General features: G+C 55.8%; 1 protein-coding gene across 2 annotated transcripts; it reads left to right on the top strand.

Annotated features, from left to right (window-relative positions):
• The first annotated feature begins 5,610 nt into the window (after positions 1-5,610).
• Positions 5,611-14,189, top strand: Ecel1 (endothelin converting enzyme like 1). 2 transcript variants are annotated; one of them, XM_021163104.1, is made up of 18 exons: positions 5,611-5,719; positions 6,895-7,779; positions 8,398-8,466; positions 8,573-8,683; positions 8,772-8,864; positions 9,041-9,165; positions 9,760-9,982; positions 10,413-10,511; positions 10,750-10,824; positions 10,956-11,059; positions 11,297-11,355; positions 11,433-11,484; positions 12,073-12,140; positions 12,304-12,428; positions 12,695-12,760; positions 13,091-13,186; positions 13,543-13,619; positions 13,760-14,189. In XM_021163104.1, exons 2-18 carry the CDS (start codon positions 6,994-6,996, stop codon positions 13,857-13,859), a joined length of 2,328 nt encoding a protein of 775 aa, XP_021018763.1. In that variant the 5' UTR covers positions 5,611-5,719; positions 6,895-6,993; the 3' UTR covers positions 13,860-14,189. The 2 variants fall into 2 exon arrangements, with proteins under 2 accessions (XP_021018763.1, XP_021018755.1); XM_021163096.1 differs by lacking the exon at positions 5,611-5,719 and adding an exon at positions 5,846-5,962.

Genomic DNA, 14,189 nt, shown 5'->3' with positions numbered 1-14,189 from the left:
ACCAAGCTGATGGCAGACCCAGATGTGATGGGTTTTCTAAACTGTTGGCTAACTCTGTGAAGGCAGAGAGCTTGCTTCAGGGGCCAGCAGTAGAGGAAGGCTGAGCAGGAACTTATCGCCAGGGCTCTACGCTCAGAGGTCAGCCTGGAACTGGGGCCAGCCTGGAATCCTGCCTCTTGTTTACGGAGGATACTGTAAACATGACACCCTTGCCAAGGCCCGTTCCAGTCTACACCTGGATGGGTGGGTGCAGGGCACATAGCTAGGCATGGATATTCGTGGCATTACAAAGGTGCCCCCTTGGGCCCTGAGCTCTGCCCTGGTTCCCCATCCATTTTACCAAGTCTCTGCCTTCCTCAGACACACAGAGACATTCTAGAAGGCCCTACCCAGGGCCAGAGCCAGGCACAGCCACCTGAGACTCCATGTCCCCTCCCCTCTGCAGGCTCTCTTTCCTAAAAGGAACAATTAGTGGCTCGGCTTTAATTATCTAACAATCCCCTTCAGCTCCAATCACTTGAAATGATGATGAAGTGCGGGGGGGGGGGGGGGGGGGGGGGGGGGGGGGGGGGGGGGGGGGGAGGGGACTTGGAGACCCTTTGAGCAGAGGGAGATTCCGCTTGGGTCCCTTTGGCTTCTTTCTTGCAGTAATGGGCAGTGGCTATGGTGACCCTGGCAGGAAAGGGGTGCCAAGGTTGTGAGGTCCAATGCCACACAGTCCCTGATCCCTTGCCTTGTTCCTGTCTGCAGCAAGAGCCGAGCTGGCTCTCCATCAAAATGGCTAGCCCCAGAGGCCCACCTGTCAGAGCTGCAGGCTTCCAAACTCCACTTCCCAATGCCATATCCTTTCTCCCTCTGGGTGATACTGCCTTGTCTGCTCTATTAGCCTGGGCCAGGGCCAGGCCTAGCCCCCTGAGATTGACCCTGTGCCCAAACCTCACTAGACAGGATGGATGGTGCTTTCAACAGACTGAGGAAGGGAAGCTGCCATTGGGAACAGAGCAAGTCACAAGAGAATGTCAGGTAGGGACAAATCTGGTACAAGATGTACCCAGAGCAACAGATGAAAGATGGCTGGGCCACTCCAGACAGGAAGATCCAGGAAAGGCCTTTGGAGGCAGGGTGTCTGGACAGGAGGCCAAGGTCCTAGCCACAAGGTCTCAGACTTACTCAGAGGTTTCTGGGTAAAGCCAGCCTCTAGTACCTGCCCTCAGTATGATCGACTCTTGCAGCTTAGGTCTGGATCTGGGGTTAGAGCTGGACCCCAGCCAGCTTCAAAATGCTCTTGCCTGGGTTTCTGGGAGCAGATGTGGAGCTGCTCCAAAAGTAGAGTGGGCTTGAGGAAGAATACTCAGTTGCCATGATCAAGTGTGTGGGGTCAGACCAAGAAGCCCTCAGAAGCCAGGGGCTCACATGGGGTCTGGGTGGAGCTTCAGAGGATGGGAAGCGATGGGAAGGAGACTCTTGAGGTTGGTCCCCTGCAAATGTGCATGACTTAAATGATTTAAACTATTTGAAACAAAAAGATAATTAGACATTTATTAACATAAAACATTATTCTAGGGGCTGGGGAAATGGCTTAGTTGGTGTCCAATTTGCAAGCATGAGGACCCAAGTTCAATCCCTAGAGGCTGGGCGTGGTGGAGAATCTGTAATCTTGGTGCTGTGTTGGTAAGTACAGGTAAATTCCTGCAGCCCACTTATTAAATCTCTGTCCCCACAGTATGGTGGGGACTCCGGGAGGGCATGCCCCAAGCCCATGGAGATAGCACTTGTCCAGACTAGAGGACTGAAGAGGCCACTGGGGAGTGCCCTCCAAAAGCCAGACAGATGACTGGCAATTGTCCAAGAGGTGACAGAGGAAGGATGCTCCAGTCGGTAAGTGCTAAGGTCCTGGGGCATAGGAGAGCCAGCTGTGTTCCGGAAATGACACTTGATCAGAGTTACGTAAGGAAGAAAGAGAGCGGGTGGGGAGACTCAGACTGGGAAGGGTGAGAAGGACACAAAAGTGACCACTTCCAGGCTGGGGAGCAACATCTCAGCTGGGTAGATGCTCACCGTGCAAGCATGAGGACCAGAGTTGGGTTCTCAGAACCCATGTTTTAAAAATAGTTGGGTGTGGTACCCATGCTTAGAAAACTCATGCTAGGAAGCAGGGGGACAACAGGAAGTTCCCTGGTATGATGTCCAGCCAGCCTAGTCTACTGGCGAGCTCCAGACCAAGGAAAACTTGTCTCAAAAGACAAGATGGGTAGTACCTGTGGAAGGACACCTGCTGATGGTCTCTGGTCTCTACACATACACATACACACACACATACACACACACACACACACACACACACACACACACACGAGAGGGGGAGGCCACTGCCTTAAAGGCTACATTAAATTGACTAAGCTTAGTCATCATGAGGGGTGACTCAGGGTTCTGGAGACTGGAGGCCAAGGCCTAGAGCAGAGGATACACAGTGAAGAGTCAGGACTTTACATAGAGCTCAACTGGGAATCTACAAGAGGTTGGGTGCAGGAGATTCCAGATTTCTTTGGTCTCTGTCTGTCACCCCAGTCACCAGAGAGTGACATTTTATTTGAAAATTAAAAGCCCATTTCATGCCAGACATGTTGGTATACCCTTTGATCCCAGCACTTGAAAGGAAGGGACAGGCGGATTTCTGAGTTCGAGGCCAGTCTGGTCTACAGAGTGAGTTCCAGGACAGCTAGGGCCACACAGAGAAACCCTATCTCAGAAAAGCTAAAAAAATAAAATAAAATAAAAATTAAAAAGCCATTTCTTAGCCCACCATGCTTGTCTACTCTGACTGTGATCCCAGCTACTTAGGAGGTTGTAGCAGGAGGATCACCTGAGCCCAGAAGTTCCAGACCAGTTGGGACAACAAAGTAAGACCCTATGGCAATAAGTAACTAATAAATAAAATACAATTTAAAACTCCAGGTTGATCTGTGAATCATTGGATGGGCTGAATCCTGGGAAACCAGATGACCAGACAGTGAGGACCAGGACTTTGAAAGGTGACAGACCAGCCAGGAGAAAACAAATGGGTGGCAGGTTCTAGCTGCTCCCAGACCTCACTATGGGCCACCTCAGGACAGAATGGCACTCTTAACTCAATCCATGACAGCAACAATGTTAGTAAAGGCACAGTATGGGTAGTGGGTGGGGGTGCATGTACCTGTAGCCCCTGTGGCCCCCCAAACCTGCCGTGGACATTAATTTTCTCCATGAGAGCCACAGCCAGCAGTGTGCAGCCATCTCTAAGAGCCGACCTTTCTCTCCCCCACCCTCCCTGCCACACCAGCCACTAGGGAGAGTCATTTCATTTCTCAAATTAAAAATCCATTTTGTGCTGTGAATAATGGATGGATGAGCCCAGGGAGGCCAGGAAACTGGTTGTGGCCTAGAGACAACTCACAACTGCTAGAAGACCAGGGCACTGGCTGGATGGGAGAGAGGCTGTGGTGTAGCCCAGAGCTGACACATTGCAGGGGCCAGGGTTCTACCCCACACGGTACAGATATGAGCTGGCACTGACCATAGCTAGGTCTTGGATTGGTGGTCTGGCTTTAGGATATTCCCTCCCTTGTTTAGGGCAAGATACACAGCACCTTGGTGAATGCTCAATAGCCATGAATCCTTGTGAATATTGCTGTCCCAAAGCTGTACCAGAGATGGGGCTACAGGCGCTCCTTATCTAGAAGACAAACCCAGTGATAATCCATCAACACAGTCGTTGGGATATGACTTTGGCTCGTGTGGAGGCAAAGAACTGCTTCCAAATGCTTCTGTCCCTCATACCCCCTTATGCCTTCTCTGACTGCCGCCTGCCTTCTTTCCCCGAGTTGGGTTTCTAGAACCTTATTTGGGGCTCTTCTGGACTCAGCTAGGAATGGCCAGGTCCTGTCAATCTAATCTTCATCGATCTGGGAGCACGTAGCAACTGAAGGAGGATCTCTGAGAACCTCAGAGATCGATGGAGCAAGATAGGCAGGAGAGAGAAGGAGTGGTTCTCTGAACCCTTTCTATGGACAGCCTGACCACAGGACATGTCAAGGTGACAAGGGCCTAATGGTCAAAGGACCCAATTCTAAGCTTACTTCAGCACTCAGGGTTCAGTGTGAAGTATAAGATGTTGAACAGAACAGGCAGCCGGGGAGGCCCAATCCGCCTGGCCGGGAGACAGATGAATGGATCAATGGTAGTTGAGTGTGTGAGTGGTGACCAGAAGAAGAGATCCAAGGACTGACCCCAGAGGAGAGAAGCAAATAAAGAGACTGAGGACCAGGGTCCCCATCCTCCTGTGGATGCAGAGGAAAGTCCCCGGGGAAGCATGCTTGCCTCTGTGCCTTGCTGTCGGAGTAGTCGGCTCCTTGAGACAATATCCATTTTTATATTTCTTGGAAATTTCACGGCATTCATTTCGGGGAAAATAAAAGCTGTCATTGCCGGAGAAATGATACCAATCAGGGCCTGAAAAGGCTGGAAAATTATCCTCCAGGAGATGGAATGTTGAGGGGAAAATGCAGATTAAAAGCACAAAGAGCCACTCTGCCACCGCCCTGCCCTCCCCTCCCCCCTTACGGAAACATGGCATTTTGCGTAATTCCATCGCTCCTCAGTAGAATTAATTGGACCTGAGAAGAATGCACGGAGCAGGAGAGGACCTTAGGATGGTCAGAATGAAAGTCCTGTGAGTGGGACTTTTAGAAATGGACAGACTGGACAGGCAGGAAAGTGGTAGAGGTGGCCACTAAAGGCCAGTGACTGGGTAGCTGACAGAAGAACATCCGGAGGGGATGGCGACGGGATGGTGGCCGCTCTCCGTGGTCCCACCTCAACATGGGTTCCTATCACATGGGTCTTCACCAATGTCTGAAACATTGCTTAGGCCAGGGCTGCAGGCTGGAGCCACAGGATTGGGATTGCTGGGGCTGTGTGGTCCTTTGCTGGGGATACCAGAAGAGATGGGTAAGTCAAGGCAGAGAAAGCAGATATCAGTCCTTCAGAAAGCTCCCAGGTCTAGGTCTCCTGTGGGCTTCACCTTGTGGGTACAGTGGAGAGGTAAAGATTCTGTCTCCTGGAAGGAGCAAGGTCCCCAACATTTAAAAAGCTAGTACAGCCAACCGGAATGGGTGGAAGACTGGACAAACTCACCCTGTGAAGTCCTGTGAGGGAAGTGGAGCAAGATTCCTCCCTCTCCCCACCCTACCATCCTTTTCTAGGCCTTTCTATGTGGGTCTGGGACTTCCTGCCAATGATGTCAGGAAAACCTAAGGTTGAGGAGGCCACAGCCTCAGCCTCTACTTGCAACCTCCCCAGGAGAGCTAGGTAAAGGGTCTTGCACCAACCAGAACCCAGATGGGGCAGGCAGGAGTTAAAAGGACAAAGAAGTCCTGGTGCTGATGGCGCCTGGCAGAGTGCTGGTCCAGATACAGGCTCTTCACCTGCCCATTGGAGTCCTCCCTAGGCTGAGCTTCTGTGAGCTCGGCCCAGACGACCCTCTCGCCTCCAGATCTCTAGCTTCAGTCCCTTTACCGCAGACTGGTAGGTGGCTCCAAGTGGCTCATCAGAAGGGACCGTGCTTCCTCCTCCCGGGACAGATCTGGACTCCGGAGTCCTGGAGCCAGAAGCTGGTGCATCACTCTCAGGAGCGTTATCTCCGCGGTCGCCATCCCCACCTCCGCACTGCTGGAGCTGACAGGTAGCCCAGAGGGAAGCAGAGAGAAGGAGGGGTGCAGGGGGCGGGAGAAGGAGGGTGGAGCCGCCGGCGCGCCCCCTCCTTCGGGGCTGGCGGGCGGCGCGGCGCGGCTCGGCGCGGCGCGGCGGCAGAGGCGGCGGGCGCACGAAGAGAGCCGCAGCCAGCCCAGCTCCTCTCCGGCTGAGGCCGGGATTTGCTCCCGACCCCTCCCTCGGTCCTCGCCCGGCCCAGACGCGCACCTGCCGGGTAAGTGTCATTCGGGTCCGCCGCCTCCGAGGACATCATCACTGCCACCTCCGAGGCCACCGCGGCTGCCGAGCCGAGCTTCTCGGCTTTGTCTCTGTCCTCCCGGCTCTGGCTCCAGCTGCGGCTGCGGCTGCGACTCCAGGACTCGGCTCTCAAGCTCCGCTGACTGCGCCGCGCGACGCAAGAGACTCTGAGCTCAGGGCTGGCGCAGCAAAGGGGGTGAAACTTCTCCCAACTTTGGATTCTGGGGAGAACCTGTTGACGACAGGGATGGCCCGGGGCGTTGATGGGTGGCAAATGATGAAACCAGTCTCTGGTTTTCCATCTGGGCCGTCGGGTTGGGGGTAGGGGTGGGGGAAAGATGGGGAATGGAGAGGGCTGCTGCTTGGGGAAGGGACTAGTGGGCTTTGGGGCCATTGAAGAGAAACAGCCAGAGGGTGGCTTGAGAGTGCTCCTGCAGACTTCCCCGAGGACGAAGTTTGGGTGTCTGGTCGCTTTTAGTTCGGAGAACTGAAGGAGGCTTCAGGGTCCGCAGAGAGGAGCCCCTGACCACACCTCCTTTCTCCGGCCTCTGCTTCCCCCTCCCCCACCTGGCTTGGCTGTAGCGGATGATGGGCAAGAAAGGCAAAGACAAGGGAAACAGGTTGTCAGTGAAGCCCCCACTTTGTGCCCGGTGCTCTTTGGTTTTGTGTCCGAGCATCCTTACTCTGTGGTGAGCTTGTGGAGACCTGGGTAGGTAGGTTAAAGGCTAATATTCCAGTAAGAGCTGCTGGCAACTGAACCCTTCTTTCTTGGTTGACGGAGTGAAGTGGGATCCTTGGTTGTGGATCACAGGTGGCTTCCATCTTCTTAAACTAATCCCCACCCCTTGTTTTCTGGGTCCCCTCACTTTCCAGGGCCTCTCTGAGCCTGCTAATGTTCCCTTCCTACAGCTGTGACCGAGGGCCATGTGGGCGCCGACCAGAAAGCCCGCAGACAGAAGCAGCCTATAATCGACCAAACAAGGGGTCTGCAGCCAAAGCCTCGGCACAATGGAGGCCCCGTATTCCATGACAGCGCACTACGACGAGTTCCAGGAAGTCAAGTATGTGAGCCGGTGTGGCACCGGGGGCGCTCGAGGGACCTCACTGCCTCCTGGCTTCCCGAGGGGCTCAGGGCGCAGTGCTAGCGGGTCCCGGTCTGGGCTGCCCCGCTGGAACCGACGCGAGGTGTGCCTGCTGTCGGGGTTGGTGTTCGCTGCCGGCCTCTGCGCCATCCTGGCGGCCATGCTGGCGCTCAAATACCTGGGCCCGGGAGCGGCGGGCGGTGGCGGAGCCTGTCCCGAGGGCTGCCCCGAGCGCAAGGCCTTCGCACGCGCCGCCCGCTTCCTGTCTGCCAACCTGGACGCCAGCATCGACCCGTGCCAGGACTTCTACTCGTTCGCGTGCGGAGGCTGGCTGCGGCGCCACGCCATCCCCGACGACAAGCTCACCTACGGCACGATCGCGGCCATCGGAGAGCAGAACGAGGAGCGTCTGCGGCGCCTGCTGGCGAGACCCGCCGGAGGCCCCGGCGGCGCTGCGCAGCGCAAGGTGCGCGCCTTCTTCCGCTCGTGCCTCGACATGCGCGAGATTGAGAGGCTCGGGCCGCGGCCCATGCTCGAGGTCATCGAGGACTGCGGCGGCTGGGACCTGGGCGGCGCGGCCGATCGCCCGGGGGCTGCTCGCTGGGACCTCAACCGACTGCTGTACAAGGCACAGGGTGTGTACAGCGCGGCCGCGCTCTTCTCGCTTACAGTCAGCCTGGACGACAGGAACTCCTCGCGCTACGTCATCCGCGTGAGTGTCCCCACCCCCCGCCTTCCCGTTCCCCGACAATCCTCGCACCCCACCTGAGACCTCCCGCATCCTTGGCCCAGCGTGCCCCCATGCTCCATCCCGCGTCCGAAAGATATGGGTTCGGACAGCTAGGGGATCAGGGAGGAGCGGGGCGCGCAGGGGCAGAGCGCGGGAGGAGGGCGCAAGTAATTTCCCTGGAGTAATTGCTGTGTTTAGCTGAGCTGCGGGAGCCGCAATTCCCAGCCCTCAGGCAGGTGGGGTTCGGGGAGTGGGAGCCCGCGGGCGATCGCCCTGAAAGGCTGGGGTTGGCTAAGAATTCCAGAGGTTCCAACTCCCAGTATAATGCCTCACGGTGTCCCTACAGGAGGGGAAAGTGAAGGCGGTTGGGGAAGGGGTGAAAGGTGGCTTCTCCAGGGCATCTTCAGGCTGAGCTAAGAGCAATAGGGTTTGGCTAACTTCTCTGGATTGAGAGAGGGGTTGGTTTTCATGCTCCCGGAGCTTGTGACAACAGATCCGTATTTGACTCGTCCGTCTGTCTTCTCTTCTTTGACATTTGAGAGGAAACGCTGGAAAACTGGCCGTGCACTTCTGACCCGGGGTCCCTGTTTTCCTCCCCAGATTGACCAGGATGGGCTCACCCTGCCAGAGAGAACCCTGTACCTAGCTCAAGACGAGGAGAGTGAGAAGGTGCCTAGGCAGAGGCTGGGGCTTCTGGGAAGGAAAGAGCCCCAGAAGGAGGGTCGCGGGGGTAGGTGTCTCCCTTCCCATAACAGGAGCACGTGTCCTGGTGCAGATCTTGGCTGCATACAGGGTGTTCATGGAGCGTCTACTCAGACTACTGGGAGCGGACGCTGTGGAGCAGAAGGCTCAGGAGATCCTTCAGCTGGAACAGAGGCTGGCCAATGTGAGCAGGAGGGGCTGGGAGCCTCCAGGACCCGGACAAAGGCCGGGGAACATAGGTCAGGCCTGGGTCTATCTGGTCTCCACTCCAGATCTCTGTGTCAGAATATGATGATCTCCGTCGTGATGTCAGCTCCGTGTACAACAAAGTGACTCTGGGGCAGCTGCAGAAGATCACCCCCCATGTGAGTGTTCCCAGACCTGGTGGATGGGTGGTGATGGGGGCGGGGCAGGGATTGCAAGTTGACCGTCTTTAGGTATGTCCGAGATCTTCCATGCCCCTCAATGCCGACGTGCCTTTATTGTCTCCTTTTGGACCCCTTTGTTGTCTCCTGTTGCTTCCCTGCCCTCGGCTCCACAGTTGCAGTGGAAGTGGCTGCTGGATCAGATCTTCCAGGAGGACTTCTCGGAGGAGGAGGAGGTGGTGCTGCTGGCCACGGATTACATGCAGCAGGTGTCCCAGCTCATCCGCTCCACACCTCGAAGGTGAGGCTGCAGATGCTCTAATGCTCCCTGTCCCCTGCCGCTCCTCCATCAGCACCCTAGAGCTGTCCACTTGGTGACCTTTGTAATCCCGGTCTCTGCTGAAGCCACACAGCAGAAGGCAGGTGGGAGCGCTGGTAGGTAAATCTATATCCTTCAGTCATGTGCTCACACCTACCCTGTGGGAGCCTGGGTAGGCTGGGATCCCCTTGAACTGCCCTTACCTCTTGGGATGGTGAGGCTGAGAGTTTGGACTTCACTAAGGGATCCTTGGGGGAGAATCCTGCTAGTCCCTGTACATCCAGGGAAGGAAAAGAAAGCCACCAAGGGATTTCTGAGTACTCTGTGTCACACACCAAAGGGTAATTGGGAAACCATGCTGGTCCATCAAGGCCAGGCTTAATGGCTCTTGTTAGAAGCAAGATCATATTCTGTGCTTGGGACAGTTCAAATTGATTTCTGCATATCTAAATTGATCTCTTTCTCCTTCTTAGTGGGGCAGGGTGGGTAGGTACTGAGTACTATCCTAGGGAGCACAGGTGGGCAGGGCTGTGATGACCTACATACATATCTGATTAGACAACCCCCTGCCTCCAGGATCCTGCACAACTACCTAGTGTGGCGTGTGGTGGTGGTTCTGAGTGAGCACCTGTCCCCACCATTCCGAGAGGCACTGCATGAGCTGGCCAAAGAGATGGAGGGCAATGACAAGCCCCAGGAGTTGGCCCGAGTCTGCCTGGGCCAGGCCAACCGCCACTTCGGCATGGCTCTTGGTGCCCTCTTTGTACATGAACACTTCTCAGCTGCCAGTAAAGCCAAGGTCAGGCTGCCGTGGGTCTAGGGTGGGGTGCAGGTGGTATGCTCAATGTGGAGGCTGGAAGATCTCACAGATCCTCTTGTGGCCCAGGGCCCAGGTTGGGTAGAGGGGCTAAGCTGTCTCTGAGGCTTTAGGATGCTCTTCCCCTGGGAAGCTTGTACATACAGTCAGCTGTAGGTGGCTTACCCTGTCTTTCCCCTGAGGGTCATTCTTAGCCATGCTCAGGAGACACGACCTTAGGACTGTATAGACTTGTGCTGGGATGGTTTTCTCTTCCAGGGGGGAGCCTGCTGTCCCTACTGCCCATGTCTCTCCTTGGTGCCCAGCACAGTGCCCTGATCAGATGATAGGAATCCCTGAGGTGCCAGGTGCTGGGGGGGCAGATCTAAGACTTCCTTAGTTGACCCTTGATCCCTGACTTCTGACCCTGCAGGTGCAGCAGCTGGTGGAAGATATCAAGTACATCTTGGGCCAGCGCCTGGAGGAGCTGGACTGGATGGATGCCCAGACCAAGGCAGCTGCTCGGGCCAAGGTGAGATAGGGTCTGAGTCCCAGTTGTTGGTGTCACAAATATTGTTTGAGTGCCTGCTGGATATCAGGCGCTGGGAGTAACGAGGGGAAGGAGACAGAGATGCCTTTATGGAATTGGTCTGGGTCTGTCCTCCCTTGGTCCCAGACCCATGCTAGGCTGGAGCCCTCTTCCCTTTTTTGCCTGTGGGAGACTGTCTTCTGAGGCTCTGGGCCCTTTGCCCCTGATCTCTCACCTGCAGCTCCAGTACATGATGGTCATGGTTGGCTATCCAGACTTCCTGCTGAAACCTGAGGCTGTAGACAAAGAATATGAGGTAGGCAGGATTTCACTGCCTTCAGGCCCCAGGAAAGCTCACCACCAAACTTGGAGGAAAACTCATGGCTCCCAAGGAAAGAGCCTGGCCATGCACCAGCTCATGACTGAGTCTTGCCCGTCCCCATACAGTTCGAGGTCCACGAGAAGACCTACTTCAAGAACATTTTGAACAGCATCCGATTCAGTATCCAGTTGTCCGTCAAGAAGATTCGACAGGAGGTGGACAAATCCTCGTAAGTGCCCAGCCCTGAGCTGGGGGTGGAGGAGGACCACGAGGGAGGAGAGAACATGCTGGGAACACAGGCCTGCGTAAACAAGAGAGAGGACAGGAAGGTGGTGCCTTAGCCCAGAGAATGCACTGTTAAGCTAGCTGGCATGCCAGGACCACCTTGAAGAAAGCTAGGGAGTGGGGCTCCTGGGGGAAGTCCCATGTACCCCCTCCCCCAGGTGACTCTGTCCTCCTCACATAGGTGGCTCCTCCCACCACAGGCACTCAATGCCTATTATCTGCCCAACAAGAATCAAATGGGTAAGGAGCTGTGTCCTGCCCTGCCCGGGTGGGCCCGGAAGTGGAGGTGTTTCCCACTAACCATGCCTTTCTCCTAGTCTTCCCAGCTGGCATCCTGCAGCCCACCCTGTATGACCCAGACTTCCCACAGTAAGTAGGGGGCGCATCAGCCCTGCCTGCAGGTGTCAGGCTGGCACTCTGGCTCTTGTTTAACTTACTTTCTTATATATCTTTCTTATATAAGCCCACTGGCTTAGGGATGGTGCTGACCACAGTGGGCTGGGCTCTCCTACATCAGTCACCAATCAAGACAGTCTCTCAAAGGCATGGTCATAGGCCAATCCGACCTGAGCAATCCTTCATTAGCTCAGATAATGCGAGGCTATGCCAAGCTTACAGCTAAAGCTAACTAGCATACCCCTTACCCACTCTAGGCCCCATTAGTTGTTTCAAAAGTGGGGGATCATAGCAATGAGGAAGGAAGCCCTCAAGTGAATGCCTCAGTTCCCTTCCTGCTTCCTTGAAGACACAGTCTCCACCAACCTTGTAAGCTGTTAGTTCCCAAAACACAGCTGGACATGGGTCACTGGTCCCTTTCACGGAGTCTATAAGGAAGCTGGGGGACACATGCTGAGGACCTTGGAGATAGGTAGATCTCTGGGGCAATAGGGGCCTGGGCAGCAATGTGGGGCTCTCAGAGGGTGAGGGCTAGGGTTTAACCCACTGCTGTGGGTCCAGGTCTCTGAACTACGGGGGCATTGGCACCATCATTGGGCACGAGCTGACCCATGGCTACGACGACTGGGGTAAGGCATGAGAGGGTCTTGGGGGAGGGGAAGGACGGATAGTGAGTGGGAGGAGTCATGGAGGATGAGCTGGGGTTGGCTGGTGAGAGGGGAGGGGCTTAGTGTCCAGCCTGGCCCTAGGGTGAGGCGTGGTCTTAGTGTGCTGGATTGCCATTGGCCACAGGGGGACAGTATGACCGCTCAGGAAACCTGTTGCACTGGTGGACTGAGACCTCCTACAGCCACTTTCTGCGCAAGGCCGAGTGCATCGTTCGCCTCTATGACAACTTCACCGTCTACAACCAGCGTGTGAGACCTTCCACCCTTGCCTCCACTGCCCCTTTGGCTGGCCACAAACTGGAAGCGTGCATGCTCATGTGCACATACGTGAAATAGAGTACCCGCACACATGCTCTTGATTCCCGTGTACACAAACAGCCACATAGTAGGGGTGAGGGGAGGAAAAGGCTTCTCCTGAATTCCCAGGGAAGGGGGTCAGGCAATAGCTCAGGGTAGCCAGATCTGTTTGAGGCCAGCAGACCGGTGCAGCTTCTTCTTCTGTTTCCTTTCGGCAGGTGAATGGGAAACACACACTTGGCGAGAACATCGCAGACATGGGAGGCCTCAAGCTGGCCTACTATGTGAGCCACCCAGCCTCCTCTCTGTCTTTGCTGGGGGACAGGTGGGAGCTGATGAGAACCCCAGACTAGAAACACAGCTCATCCCTTCCCGTCCTGCTGATGCTCTGGCCTAGGCTGGGGTCCTCCAGGAGGAGGTGGCACTATTGAGGGATCATCGTGCCAGAGTAGAAAGCTTGACAGGCAGGGGATACAGAATGGATGGTACAGAACTGGGGCTGGTGGGGGAGGGGCTAGTCTCCTCCTGGGAGGAGGACTGAGTGAAGGATGGAGAAGAGGCCTGTGTAGCACAGGCAGTTGGCCACAGCAGCTCCCTGCTCTTGGCACCCACAGGCCTATCAGAAGTGGGTCCGGGAGCATGGCCCGGAGCACCCGCTGCATCGGCTCAAGTACACACACAACCAGCTTTTCTTCATTGCCTTTGCACAGGTGAGCTGGATGGAGACTGGATAGGGATCAGGAGGGGCCGAGGAGGGAACACCGTGCCCATGCTCAGTCTCAGCCTGGCCCAGGCCTCACATGAGCATCTCCAGGGCTCAGCCTGTCTGTTGGTCTGTCTGTCTGTCCATCCATCCATCCATCCATCCATCCATCCATCCATCCATCCATCCATTCTTCTATCCACATCGATCCATCCATCCATCTCCTATCTATCGCCTGTCCTCTTGGAGGTGAGATGGCCCATGGCTTCTGTTGACGCCTAAGGGTGGGGAAAAGGGTAGAGAACAGGCAGCAGACATCTGACTCCATTTCTTCCTCTTCTTCCCCTTTCCCGTTGTCCCCAGAACTGGTGCATCAAGAGACGGTCACAGTCCATCTACCTGCAGGTGCTGACAGACAAGCATGCGCCTGAGCACTACCGGTAGGCTTGTCTGCCTTGCTGGGCAGTCCCCTCCTTGTGTCTGCATGGGGTCAGAGGGACAAGAAGGAACAGGGGTCAACCTAGAAGTGACGGGGTGGCTAGTAAAGCCCACACTGCTGAGGACTCTCCCCCAACCCCAGGGTCCTGGGCAGCGTGTCTCAGTTTGAGGAATTCGGCCGGGCCTTCCACTGTCCCAAGGACTCTCCCATGAACCCCGTCCATAAGTGCTCTGTGTGGTGAGCCTGGTCATCTGCCTGTCTACCTGCACGTCCCCACTGCCCTGCACGGATCACCTCTACCAGCTGCGGGGCAACATGAGCCCCATGCTTCCTGCTCCGGGTCTATCTTCCTTTCCAACCTTTATGCGATTGTCTTCCCGCCCCCTGCAGTCCTTCACTTAAGCAAGGGCCTGGAGCAGGGGTAAGGCTAGGTTCTGGGGGGCACTCGAGGGGGAACTATGAGTTCCTCACATCCGGCTCTAGGCAGCTGGACCCCCCTACTGGGTCTGGATAGGTCCCACTGATGTGTTCTTGCTGATTAGCCTGGTCAATAAAGCTGCAGTACTATATA

This window comes from Mus caroli, chromosome 1, assembly GCF_900094665.2.
Source record: "Mus caroli chromosome 1, CAROLI_EIJ_v1.1, whole genome shotgun sequence".
NCBI classification, from domain to species: domain Eukaryota; kingdom Metazoa; phylum Chordata; class Mammalia; order Rodentia; family Muridae; genus Mus; species Mus caroli.
Note: the sequence above shows the minus strand (reverse complement) of the source record. Positions and strands in the feature narration are given on the sequence as shown.